Raw genomic sequence first — 14,473 nt, 5'->3', positions numbered from 1 at the left:
CCAACAGGCTCCTGCACAGCCTCAGATGGAAATATTGTAGGATTCCACTCTATAGCCACATGGTTCACTTCAGATTTTGATTTTAAATGGGCGTCGCACTTGGCCTTGCTCCTTCCCTCTCTGTGTTTTGTGATTTTGTAATTTATTGTTATGCAAGGATTTAACATACCAGTAAGTAGTCATTTTATATACTTGATTTTTTTTTTCCTTTTATGAATAAAATATTTTTAAAGGCCTCTCCTCGTTATGAGATAGCGGAGACTGTATTTTAGTCCACAATGCCTGTATGTGACACGCCGTTCATTGTACACAGTGCACTGCTATAATTTACAAAATAACAAAACAGAATGTGCGAGGTGTATCCTGTGTGGAATAAATCGATGATTTAATGCATTCAGCTGACAAAATTAAATTGCCTTAAATTGTTACTATTATTATAATTATTATTATTGCTACTAATACGATCTCTGCTAATATTATAAGTATACACAGTGATAATAATGTCATTATATTTTGGCGCTAGGAGCATTTTCGTAATTAGATTAAATATTTAATTATTGATCATTTTGAATTATGAAATGTAAAGGTTTTTTTTGTACAATTAGGCAAGATTTAAGAGCATTTATTTCATTAAAATGTAGGTTTATCTTATATTCGTGTTATGTCGGATTATGGTTGTAGTCAGGCTGCAACAAACTGAGGGGATCATTTGCATCGAGCGGCGTGTTTCTACCCGGCCCGGCCGACCGAGGTGCACTCTCCGCCTGCCAGCTCTGTCGCGGAGGGCCGCCTTGGCTCGCAGCAACCTATACGCGCCGTAATTTGATTTATTATCCGCGTTTCTGCTTTCGACTGGATTCTGTAAATGCAATTGACAGCTGCTTAATGAATTGCATTAGGGGCGTCGATCATTTGAACGTTTAAAAAAAAAAAAAAAAATGTAGCGAACATTCGGCGAAGGGGGGATTCGTCCACATTGTGCGCCGGAATGAAAGGAAACACTCAGCGGCTAAAATCACACGAATGTGCGTATTGGACGTTTTTTTTAATAAGTGGCAGCCTTTATGCGGGTCTCGCACGTGTTGAACATTTATTCGCGGTGCCTCCGAGGCTGTTAGCGGACGCACAGAGCGGCCTGAACGCAACAGCGTGGCGAGGGGGAAGGTAATGGCTGACTGCAAAGCGCTGCCTCTCACCGTGGAGACAAAGGCAGCGCTGCTGACGGGCGGCCATTCACCTCGGATCTCCGCACAGCCCTCCGCAAACGGAGACTCGGCTCTCGTGTACGCGGCACCGAGGCTTTCTGCAACGTTTCCACGTTAAAAGAGCCCACATGCATACACGCACATTAGGTCAGGGAGCCTCAGCGGATGACATTTTCGTCCCAGGGACCTCCGCGAGGCTTTTATCGTTGTTGATGTGGCACTGAATTGTAGGCTCGCCTCTAACCGGCTGCATGGGGAGATAATAGCGCGGAGAGTGAAATAGCATATATGATTACATTACGCCATTCTTTCATTCATTGTGGGGCTTTACATTTTTTATTTTTGTAATTTTAAATTTAGATTTAATGTAGGTTTTTATTCTGGGGCCAGCCTGCAGCCCCTTGGAGAAACCCTGTAGGGACCCCAAATTATTATCATTATGTAAAACTACACATATAATATAATAATATATAATCTAATGTATTGAGGCAATTCAGTCATGTAGGATATATTTATTTATTTTTGGACCTATAAAATGAAGCTGCCTTCTGTTTGCCTGCTTTGTTTTTTTAATTACTCACAGCCATCACTGAGGCACAAAAAATGGACTGTCACATTTAAATGATTGCTGTAAAGAAAAGACAACCTGTATATTTCAAGAAGGAAATAGCATTTTGTAAATATTTTGTTCCTCCCTACCAGGACTATATAAAGCTATTTTGTGGCATGGCAGATGATGTAGCCTTTAATGTATTTACAACTCCATTTGATTACCTGACCTGAAATAGGTCAAGGCAGATGAAGACAGTGAGAGTGCAGTTATTCACATGCACACATGCACACACACGGGTGCGCGCACACGTGTACACGCACACACACACACATAGAGGGAGAGAGAGAGAGACTCCAAGCCTTCCAGGAGCTGATGCATCTCTGTTATGGAGCGGTGCTTTAATTATATTCTTATTTTAAATATATATAAAATGCTTTTATGATGTGTTTTGAAACTTTACTAACTGACAGCACAGGCTCCTTCTTGTGCAAACTGGTCCAATACATGATGCTTTTTTTTTTTTTTTTCAATATCTAGTTTTATGATAAACTAGGTTATTTTGTAGTTTGCAGATGGTGCAATAAATAAATAAATACAAAATAAATTTGGTGGATTTGTGACACTTCACATGTAAGATCCCCGTAGTGCAAAATGTGAAAAGAGTGTGAGGTGCAATGAGAGCTGGGTGGCGGTTATGGAGGCAGGAAAAAAAAAACGCCTGTATCAGTCCGAGACAATAGGACATGCTGGAGAAGGCAGGCAGCGTTGTTCACCTTGAGATGTAGGCTTCCATCGTTTTAACCCAAACGAGACAACACACTCCCTCTCTAACGTGAGGCTTTATTCTAAAGATTGTTCACGATTTCATTAAAACAAAAACAAAAAAATAATAAATGCATATTAATATGCTCACCATGGTTTTGGGGGGGGAGAGAGTGACAGCTGGCAACTGCTGACGTGGTAGTGGAATGAATCGTTGGAATAAAAATAACGCCGGTTTATGAACATTATTGAATAGGAATATGTGTAAATCTAAGCCAATCTGCTCGTCGTGGCCGTGTCTGTGGAATATGAAGTGCTCTCCTCCATATGATGCACTTTAGGCCTATAGCCCAACCAGGCTGATCAATAGAGCTGCATGCGAGCCCGAGTCAGTGTGGCTGTTGGACGCCTCGCTGCTCGCTTCTGTCCGCGGTCACTTATTTTTGCACCATCGGGGATTTTAAGGTCGAATTGTGGGGATTTTGCAGCGATTTGCAAAATACGCTTTGATGTGACAGAATAGGCATTACAGCAAAATCTAATGGAGCGTCACTAATGATTTGTTTTCTCCTCTATTTTTTTTTTACTGCACTTTACAGTCAGTGTTTTTTGTTGTTGTTGTTTTTTTGCATCGTGTGATTCTCAATCGGGCTTTTCCCCCCCAATTTTCCCTTGATAATGAACCATTGCTCTGGATGTCTCCTTTGACAGAAAACGATGATCGGGGGCTACGTTCTTCGCTGGCGAAGCCTGCGATCGACTGAATGCAACACATAGATCTGAAGGGAAAGGATTATTATATGGGTTGCATTTGATTTTTTTCCCTGACCTGCCCCCATCCGGATTTCGGATTACTCGACATTCTTCGGGAATGGAAGGACGGGATTTCGCTGCTCCGGCGCACCTCCTCTCGGAGCGGGGCGCCCTGGTGCACCGAGCCGCCTCTCGGATCGCTCCCTCGGGCCACGGCTCTGTACAGCACGGCGGTCACTTCGCGCCGGGGAAATACTACCCCTCGCACATACCGATGGCTCCACACTCAGGTGAGTCGAACCAGCACGGAGGTTCTTCCTCCGCGTGAAAAAAATGTTTGTCAACATTTTATCTGTTGTCTCCAAACGCTCCTCTCGTAATGTTGCGCTAAAGCCTGTGCATTCATCAACGTGAGTGATAGGCCTGCATGTGTGTGTGTGTGTGTGCGTGCATGGTGGAGCAGCTACAAAGCAGATTTTTTTTTTTTTGCACAAAAGGGAAGAATAGACGTGTCTGTTTTTAAACGAATAGCTGATCAGATATGGCTGTTGACAGAGCGAACCTATTCAAATATCAGCTAATAAATCAGCAGAAATGTGATTTAGCCGCACAACAATCAGGGATTCTGACGAAGCCGAATCAAACGTTTAAACACGTTTAACGTAATAGGCGTCTTTAGTTGAACAAATAGCCATTTGATAAGTTAGGCAAATGCCATGGTATTTAAAAATGGCATTTGAGGTCTGTTGTAGTTTGCACGTAGGAAGTTGGACAGGGCACACTGGTTTCCCCCACTGGCTCTGGGGCTGAATCCGAAATGAGATTTTGCCACTTCACGTTAAATTGATAAGTGTCACACCACTGCTACAAAAAAAGAAAAAAGGGGAAAGAAAACATCCCTGGGCCATACCCAGAGCCATATAGAAAAGGAAGAATGTGGCTGAACAGGTCTGCATGGGTTTAGAGTGTATGGTGGTTGCAGGATATGAAGAAGAGCCATGATAGGAAGGCCTCCCTCCTATATTGGGCTTCAACGTGTCGGGGTGCAAATGTGTTCACAGTGCATGCATCAGGTTTAGCGAGTGACTCGGGGTATCTCGTGTCCAAATGTGCACCTTTGACAAACACGAGCACGGCTGCACACACTGGTGTCCGGGATAGAACAGCCAGAATGTAGAACTCCGCTTAGCCGAGCACAATCTGGAACACCTGACATGATTGAATGAAATGTAAAACAGTCGTCCTAATTTCCTGTGAAGAAGACAAAGAGGAGAAGGAAATCTGTTTATTGCACGGCGTTGTGATGATGGACTCAAAACATGGAGTTGTTGCTCTTTTTTTATTCTCTCCACCCATGTTAAACTAAAGCTATTCAAATAAGTCACAACAGTGGCATATTGATTGCATCAAACACTTACACTTCTGAAACAATTTAAAGGGGGTGGGGGGGGACCACATGTTTATAATGCAGCTGCAGGGGAAGCTTGGGTCACTGGAAAGCAAGGAATATTTAGCCCTTTAAAAGTTATTTTTATGTAACCAAATCAGCTGAAATGATATGGGCTCGGTGTAGGTGGCTGTTGTAGGCGGTTAAACACAGAATCAAAGTAACCTCTGACAATGTGTGTGTGTCTGTGTGTGTGTGTGTGTGTGTGTGTGTGTGGGGGGGGGGGGGGGGGGGGGGTATATTCTGCATTACATTACATTTGTTTATTTATGTTTTTTGTAAATGCCATATTAAATGGTTCTGCCGCATTGAGGCAGTATTGTGGGAGACTAATCAAATCTATTTTTTCCAAATTCCTTGTGTTTCTAAAGATTCTGAATTAATTTGCAAAATAATGCTTAACATGGGGTATAATTAGTCATTCAGGAGAATTCATGGGCACTGTTCACCATTCATCTCTCACCATTCATGTTTGCTTTTGGCAGTGCACGCACACACACACACACACACACACACACACACACACACACACACACACACACACACACACACGTTGCCTGCATTTTCTTTTTCTCCTCGTGAATATTTTGTTGAAAGCATGAAGGGTAATGCTGGCTAGAGGGTACAGGTGCCCCCCACCAACCTGATTCTGTGTTTCTTTTGTATTATTGTGCCGCACCAACATGAAGACCATCCCACCAAATGTCATCACTGTTCAATGAGCAGCACAGGTGGTTTATTGTTCTTCCAAGCCTCGTCTGTAACACATGGGCGTGACTGGAGAGAAAGTCTAATATCCTCAAGATCTGCAAAATGACTTAATTTTCTTAAAAACACTGAAGGTGTTTTACAGAGTTAACATGAAGAATAATGTGAGTTTATGTTATGTCTTAAATCCCTCGAGGCGCTGTTGGAATTTTTGTGTGTGTTTCTGTGCTTCACTGATGTGCAATCTTTGATTTATTATCTTAATAATGTTTGAAAATGTCAAGCATGACATAATGCAAATGGAAGGATGAGACATGAAGCATAATTCACAATTATTCATGGAGTGTATTTTTTTTAAACATGGTAATTCATCAAAATGGTGCACAATGCAAATTTATAATCCATTTGACATAAGAAAAAAAAAACATTTCTTTTTATCTTTTTTCATTTATTACATGCAGATTTAATATAATCAACAACGTACAAAGTGCTTTTAATATTTTGAAATCATTTTTGCAATTAATTAATTTTCTTCCCCTTTTAGTCGCCAATGTGTGCACACATCTAGACAATTTGGACATAATAACAAACTAATTTATTTTCAGCAGTTAATGTTAATTAAATCACCTTTTTTTTTCTCCAGTCAGTTTGCCCAGATGAATACAGGCCAGTCGTGTGATGTAAGAGCAGTCAACTACTCTTGGTCTCCTGACCAAACGGCTCCCAGGCTGTTGTTCGTCTTGACGGGGCAGGTCATTAGTGTCCCTTCAAGTGTCCCGTATGCTAGCGACATTAGCACAACTGAGCATGTTGTTTGCTGAGTGTGTTGGATCCCTTCAGTTTTTCTCTGCACTTTCCCTCTGGGGACTAACTTGCACACTGGTTCACATGAATACTTTACAAAGAGCATGAATATTTCAGGGTTGATGTGAAAATGCATTCAGAGGCAGGATTTTTTTTCTGATGTGGCTCCTTGAAAGGGCTCCTCTGACTTTGCAGAGGTATTTATTGTGAGCGTTCTCCTCAACCTAAAAAGAGTGATGGCTGTTGCAACACCCTCCCCCCCCCCCCCCCCCCCACCCTCCCTTGGCTTTATTCCATGCCGGTTTACAGAATTACAACATATTTTGGGAGGAAACCTCCTTTCTTTCATATTGGTAAGTTGGTTTCCATCGGGCATCAGCAGCTTCCACCTTCTCGCCCGCTGAAGCATGCTGACTTGGAAGCAGTTGAGATCCTGTGTCAGTGTGCATTTGCCTCTGTCCATCTTCGCCCACTACAAGCCAGTCATTTGTAATAGATGTCAGGTGGTCGATTTATAGTTTGTTCTGGGAACGGGACACTGGAGCAACTTCTCCCTTTGTGCGTTGTGTGCCGGTACAGCGAGACAGGAACCCCCGTAAACTCATCTAATGCGGTTTAATTCAGCCGGCCCATTTACAAGGACTACTGTAATAGTAATTTTATCTCCTGCTGGCTCGGAAAACGCAGAGCTGGAGACCGGTCCTCGCTTGGCTGTGAGGCCCTGGATTCAGATGTTGGATAGTGTCAAGGCAGGAGACACAGTGGAGCTGTCTTTACTGCTGGCATTTATGGCTGGGGGGCTCATCTTTCAGCCATATTGTTCTGATCAGCGCGCTCTGGCCGAGGTGTGGCTGTGCGAGAGCAGCGGGGGGTTCCGAGGCTGACCACGGCTGAGCTCTGCTCCAAACGCCCCATGTAATCAAAGGTCATATTTGTGTCATCTCGCTTCGCTCAGCCTCCCCCTTCCTTTTTACATCTCCCCTGTCTCCCTTTCCATAAACTGTCCTCTCTCTCCTCCCCTCCATTTCTCAGGCTCCTTTCTTTCAAGCAGGAAGACCCTTGTGTCTGGGAAGCGGTGGTCTTCCTGCCACCTCGGTTTCAGCCACCCTCCCCTGCCCCGGGCCCATTGTTGCAGACCCTAGCTTTGTGTGTGTTTTTTACGGCTGCTGTTAAAGATAAAAAACAGTCCCTTCCACCCCTTTTATTGTTTTCTGGTAGGATGTCCCTGTCATTCCCTTGGTTTTTATGTCCTGGCTGGATATCCGAGAAGCTTCCCCCTTCAAAGGTTAGCTATGCTGTCTGCCTTCTCCCATTTTTTTTTTCCAAAGGGGAATAAATAACTTTACTGAGACTTTTATTGAACGTCTCATTGCTGGAATATCCCATGGGTCTGCGGTTTGTTGAGGAGATGCTTCAAAGACAAACACAGGTGTTTGGTGGAGTTGGCAAAGGGCTGGTTGCAGCCAGGGTCTTAAAAGAATAAAGAAAGTGGGTTGTTTGCGTGTGTGTGTGTGTGTGTGGGGGGGGGGGGGTCCTCTTCTTCCTCTTCTTCCTCTTCTTCCTCTTAACCTTGAAGCACTTGTCTTGTGAACACTCATACTTCGTACTCTGCTTCTCGACACATGGATATGTAATGATGGAAGATAATGTGCAATAATCTAACAATATCTTGAATACCAAGAGGATATGACTGGACATGTATAGGCCTACATGTGTGCGGTGGACATTTTTGGGGAAATTCAAGAGGTGAGTCGTACCTCCCAGTCAAAAGAAAACGGATATCCCGAGTAGCCCACGTTAAATATTACATTAAAAGGCTATTTGTATCCAGGAGCCACTGTGGTGGAAGTACAGTGACAGGATGTGGGTCTTGGGCCAAGTTCCATTTGACTTTGGGCCTCACGCGCTCTCCCGTCTCTCTTTTTTTTCGCTCCGGCTCTGAAAAAACCGTGTGAGAACCCTTGGACTGTTGTCAGGCTCGTTTGTGGATTGTTGTGAGATGACACGGTTCAGACGCGATGTCACAAGAGCCCCCCTCACCCCCACCCCCACACCTCACCCCCCTGAATGGTAGAGGTGTTACTTGGCATCCTACACCTGGCTGAAATAGCACCTTGCCCGGTGCTGTGGCCATCTGTCAACCCCCCCCCCCCCCTCCCCTCCCCCTACACTCCCACTGGAAACCCAAATGACTAGGGCAGTCAATTGCTTTGAAAGCGTATGTCCCTTCCAAATACCTCTGGCTGGAGGTGGAATGCACTCACCATGTTTCGTATGGTTTCAGGAATCGCCATATTTAAATCTCCGCCAATTTCCACGCTATTAGATCATCTCGCCAGGTGTCCAATAACTAGATGTCAGATAAGGGATTTAATCAGGTTCTTTTCTTTGCATTTTTTTTTTGCTCATCAGCAAAACTGCAGAAAATGAAGGCTGAGGTTGAGTTGTGGGGAGGGAGGGAGGGAGCAGGGGTCTGGCTTTGCAACAGGAATTTGACTAGTGAGTGGCCACGCTGCCTCAGAGACGGGGCCCTTCAAACAGGCCACCACTCACACTACACCGCGTGGCACGGTGCCACACAACCCTCGCCTCGAGCGTGGGGCGTGTACACGGGGACGCAACACAAAGGAGACCCACGGGTGAGAGTGACGGGCAGGGTAATACCTTCCTGTATCGGATTTCAGCGCGTTGGATTTCAAAAAACCTTCCCGTCTATTTTTACACCCGACGCGAGGAAGTGAGAAGTCGCGTTGAGAATCCAACGAGGCTTTGGAAGTCTTTTGTTCACTTCCCGTGACGAACACACACACACACACACACACACACACACACACGCACCTAAAAAAAAAGAAGCTGGACCCAAAAATGTATTGTTACAAGATTGAACAGACTGATACATTCGCTCAAATTCAACCGCTGCTGTTTTGTTTATGATTTGGATCTCTGTTTTTCTGTCTGTCCCCCCCCCCCCCCACCTCCTCCCAGATTCTCCCCCCACGTTCTCCCTCCCTCTGCCAGTATCAGGCTGCCTCTCACCAGGCAGCCCCAGACCCACCTCGGTGCACGGCCGTGTTGCGTGCGACAGCTGCTCGACATTATTACCGGCTCAAGCAGAAAATCCAGATTACTAGTTTTTTTTTTTTTTAATTCCAATTTTATTATTGTAATCGTTCAGTGAACAGAACAAAACAAAAAAAAAGGACCGTTGCCCTATTGTTGTTAGCAGATTTGTGGTCAGCGACAATACTGCTGTGTGTGTGGTTATGTTTGGGTGGGTGTCTTTATCCCCCTGTGTGTGTGTGTGTGTGTGTGTGTGTGTGTGTGTGTGCTGTGTTCTCCAGACGCCCCCCCATTGGAACCGAGGCACCCTGCGGTTGACTGTGACGCCCAGACAGGTGCATTGTTAACCCTGTAACGTCTGAGTCTGTCCCTTCTGGATCCGCCGCTTGTGCTCCTGGCAGGATGTCGTTGCTTGCATGTATTGGTCCCGCTATTTTAATGGCGCTCTCGTAAGAGGAGATTTTGAAAATCATAATTCCTCAACTGTCAGCCGGCAGTTGAGTGTACAGGGGTTCCTGTCTGTGTCTGTTTAATTCTACAAAAGAACGGGCTGAAGTTTCTGTTGTAGCGCCAACATGTTGGTAATGTATGAGAATCGTTTTTGCAGCTCAGCGATTGATCCTGTTCAGCGCTTCTTTTTTTGTTTATCTTTCTCATTTTTTTCCCCGGTATTGTAGGCTTCCCCATTTCAAATAGCTGACTATGAACCATAAATGTAGATGATATGTGGTGTAGAGGCAGGGCTGAGATAAACTCGTATACGGCCCACGATTCGGCAACTGTCATGGGTGGAACAACGGGTAGTGACACGCGTTACCAAACAATGAGGTGTGCTCGCTGCTAAATATATGCAGAGATTTGCCATTAAATATACATGCCTCTCAAGCATGTGTCAGCCCTTTTTTGGTGGAAAAAAGACAAAGATTAGCATCAGGAATTCCATTTTAATAAGTCTCTTGGGACCATCCAACCAACTGCCTGGTCCTCAATCCAAGGGGAACTTGTTGCTCCCTCTCTCCTTTTCTCTCTCTCGATTTTCTGTGCTTCTTCTGACATTGATTAGTACAAAAATCCGACTCCTTCTTTTCCATTCTGTTTCATTTGTCAAATTATTTGTTGTATGCTACAACTTCTTTAATTTCTCGCTTTGATGAGCCATGTCCATACCCTGTCTGCCCTTCCCTGCCGTCCCCCCGCATCCCCCGGATCTCTTTTATATTCATTGTCCCCCATGTTTTTTAGAATAGGTCCGTCTCTGCCCTCCACCCCGTTCTATTTTTATTTATTTTTTTGTCCCATCTGCCTGGTGTGACCACTAGGCTACACTGCCTCCTCTCTCTCTGATACAGTACGTGTCCTGAGGATCTGGGGCAAATGACTGGCTCCTCAGCAACAGATGTGTGTTTGTCTGCTTGGGCTGCATGCATTAGCTCTCTCTCTCTCTGCTTGCCATGCACGCCCGGCCACTGACCTACCCTCTGGTGAATGTGGGGGAGGGGACCAAGAGCCTGTGTGTGTGTGTGCACGTGTGCGTGTGTGTGTGTACGAGAAAGAGACAGACAAACCGGGAGAAAGAGAGGACAGCGACAGCGAGAGTAGATGCACACTGTCACATGCTGTCATACACTTACTGGTGCATTGCAAGCAGATGCGCACACACACACACACACACGCACGCACAAACACTGGCACGTCATACACACTCACACATCTTGCCTCCCAGGAGAGCGTGGGGCCAGTGGGACAGAGCAAGCTTGAGAGTCTGGTTCGTCTGTTTACATCTAATTATAGAAACAGGACTATTTCTGCAACCACTGCTCCAGCTTTTTTATATTCTTACTAGAGAGAGAGAGAGGGGGAGAGGGAGAGAGAAAAACAAAGCTTTGACAGTCTTTTCTCACAATGGTGAACGGTTATCTCATCCCCTCAGCGCTGCTACAGTCTGCAGGCTCTCAGTACAGTACAACAGGAGGCGGGGGGGGGGGGGGGGGGAGGGGGAGGGGGAGAGTGCCTTGTATCGTATTCTCTCATCCTCATGTAACATGAATGTGCAAATTTACAAGAAGCGAGCAAAGGCAAACAATATAAACGATGTATTTTCCCCATTAGCCTTTCCCTGATACGTTCAGATAACCATAAGAAAAGGGTGAGGGGAAAAAAAGAGAATAATTTCTTCCCCCCTGCCCCGTGGGCTCTCCCTTTCGACCCGGCGGAAAGTGCTGTCCGTCACACGAGTCAAAACAAAAGGAAGAAAGAGTGTGTTCAGGATTAACGTTGTATAAAATGTATCTCGTATTAAAGAGACAGGGCCAGTGCATATTTAATCCTCCAGCTTGGTGGCTGATATCCAGCTGAGTGGCTGTTGTTAGCCAGGGGGGCCTGGAGGGAGGAAGCTGTCGGCCCTGTCAGCCCACCCGTAGGTTGCCAGGTGAGAGCCAGATCGGGGGCTGGGTTGGGCCCGTGGGTCCGGGCCAAACAGGTTGCGGCCTCTTGCAGGTGCTTTCATAAAGAGCCCCTGAGGGCCAAACGCACAGCCAACTGGATGCAACCTGAGCCAGGTGCTCCCCCATCCCCCCCCTGCCCAAACGCATAAACCACGACATAATGGAAATGTGCGCTTGCCTACGCTCCACTTCCACGGTCCCATCCAAACCCCTTTATTCAAGGACATGGCAGGTAAATTAATTGGCCGTGAGTACGTAACGTATATGCGGAGATAAAGGTGCGCTGTCTGGCCGAGGCGTAGCGTAACGGCCGTAATGATGGCTCCATTGTGTTGATGTTGAGGGGGGTAGTTAGCGGCACAGCCAGCGGGGCCCTCGCCGGAGGGCTGGGTAGTCTCTGATTAATAGTGGGGAATGCTTTGAAGTGACACCCAAGTGCACCGGCTCACAGGGTAATAGCAATACCATCAGTATAGGGAGTGTTCCCTCTTCCTCAGTCTTCATTAGCCAACGTTTTCCCCGGCGCTATCTCGCCACCCTCCCCTCACACGCCCGCCTCATCTACCGGGAGCCTTTTAGGAGCTTTTTAAAAATGTTTATTTTTGTGTCACTGTCATTTCTCTCTGTCGTGTTTTGGTAAAATGGGGAAAGCCGAGAAGAGGTCTTTAGTCACAGAGCTCCATGGCATAGGTGAACTGTGGCCCGGCCTAAAGACTCGGGGGATTGATGTGGCACAAGTGGGACATGGCCGGGGACTATTCCCAGGATCCATTTTGATCTCCCATACTGACAGATGAGCTACAGCCGTGTGTGCGTGCGTGTGTGTGTGTGTGTGTGTTTAGGAAGCCGAGGCGCGGAGGCAGGGTTGGGTCTGTCAGCTGTTGGGAGTAAAGTAAACTATTAGCGGTGGGAGACGGCAGTGTTTCCAGTGAAGAATTAGAACCACTTCTAATTGCAGTGAGGTTGGGCTATGATTACATGCTGGCTAATGCACTGACAGACCTCTCACTTGGCTGGCTCTCAGAACGCTGCTGAAATGGCTGAATGCCTTTTGGTTATACAGTGTAATGGGAGGGTGTGTGTGTGTGTGTGTGTGTGTGTGTGTGTGTGTGTGTGTGTGTGTGTGTTTTTTCTGTGTGTGGGTGGCTGCTTGTGTGTATCTGTGATTAAACTTGCTTTTAAGAGTTGTTTCCTGCTCCCCCCCTGTGTTTTTGTGAGTTATGCATTTTGCTCACGTGTGTGTGTGAGTGTGAGTGTGTGTGTGTGTGTGTGTGTGTGTGTGTGTTTTCCATGTGATAACTGTGCTTGTTTTTTGAGTGCCTGTCGTTATTTGTAGCAGAGGCAACTTTTCTTTCCAAATCAAAACTCAGCTGGCGCAACTGTCTCTGAACAGTACAGACGAAGTGTTTTTGTGCGCTCAAGCTTTTTTTTTGTGTGTGTGTGTGTGTGTGTGTGTGAGTGTGTGTGTGCGTATGCCCACGGGAAAGAGCAATCAAAGGAGCTGTGTAGTGGAGGGATTGTATAAAAGGCATGTGAGAGGAAACAGAGTGGCAGGCAGCTGAGAGGGCAGCGTGTGGGGGTGGGGGGGCTGATGCAGGTGCCTAATTCTACCTCAGCCCTGGGTATTTTATATTCCATCCATCCCTCTTTTTCTCCACTCCTATGTGAGGCTGTTGGAGGATGTAGTAAATCCACCTGCTCCAATTACCACGTTGATTAGCCGATATATCTGTGACAGTAATCAGAATAACAACGCACACACAGATGGATATACACAGCATTATTCTGTAAATCTGTTGCATAAGTAATCAGGTAAGAATTTTAAGGAGCTGTGTTCGTTTTTCACCTCATGATTTTAATTACTCATTTTTTTCTTTTCCTTTTTTTTCGCCGGTGGAACAGCTTGTTCTCGGCAAGAAGGCGCGGTTTTTTACTGTCTTTGCCTGGCAAAGCGCTGTAAATCACATCACATTCCCGGCATATGGGATGACAGTTACGGGAATGTATCTGCTGTTTCTTCATCAAGCCCTTGGGCTCGTCTTATCTCTCTCTTAACTCGACAGAAGGAATACAGACATCATTGTGGTTTCTGTGTGGGGGTCGGCAGGTCACGGAGAGAACGCCGAACGTAGAAACAGGAATTCTGTTGTGTGCGTCTCTGCCGATCGCTTCCTGGGTTTGGACGTGGGTCACGGATAGGACTGAAGGGCCCGCTAAGGGTATTTCACGAGAGCCCTACACGAGGCCTTTTCATGCACAGGGCTTTTAGAGGTCGGCAGCAGAGCGTGGTTGCTAAGGGATCGTGAATGGACTCGGTTGTGCACATGTGGATTTTGTGCGGTTGTTAGGAAACAAAATCCGGACATGTGTTTAGTTTATTTTTGGTGATGTGGAAGGTCTGCACGTTGGCTAATGTGTGACAGACCGGAGAAGTATGAGGAGAGACGTGGTCATCCTTGGTAACCGGGTATTACCAGACCAGAGCCGTCTGTACACATGGAAACTGGATGGATCAATACCAGTGGCGTGAGGTGGAGTAAACTATGTAGCCGCGTGGGAGGGAGAGGATGGTCAGACATACTGGAATATGTGATGGTGCTGCAGATGTTTTTTTTTTTTTTCAAGAAAGCTATGAGGTCCTCAATGTATGAACATGTTTTTATTTTTTATTTTTAGTGTGTGTGTGCGTGTGTGTAAATGTGTGTATCTCCTTTCAGAAAGCGGAGCTGCTTTGAGG

At 45.9% G+C, this 14,473-nt stretch overlaps 1 protein-coding gene across 3 annotated transcripts in view; it reads left to right on the top strand.

The window, feature by feature from the left end:
- Window positions 1-14,473, top strand: part of bahcc1a (BAH domain and coiled-coil containing 1a) — a 60,315-nt gene continuing 45,842 nt past the window's right edge. For 2 of the 3 annotated variants that reach the window (XM_084036595.1, XM_084036594.1), the window contains exons 1-2: window positions 2-171; window positions 3,232-3,563. In XM_084036595.1, coding sequence (XP_083892721.1) covers window positions 3,392-3,563 — 172 coding nt within the window. In that variant the 5' untranslated portion in view covers window positions 2-171; window positions 3,232-3,391. Of the gene's footprint in view, window positions 172-3,231; window positions 3,564-14,473 lie in introns of all 3 variants that reach the window. The other variant, XM_084036596.1, reaches the window with a different exon arrangement.

This window comes from Eutrigla gurnardus (assembly GCF_963514095.1).
Source record: "Eutrigla gurnardus genome assembly, chromosome: 20".
NCBI lineage: Eukaryota > Metazoa > Chordata > Actinopteri > Perciformes > Triglidae > Eutrigla > Eutrigla gurnardus.
The sequence above is the reverse complement of the archived record's forward strand: the minus strand, read 5'-3'. Positions and strand labels throughout refer to the sequence as shown.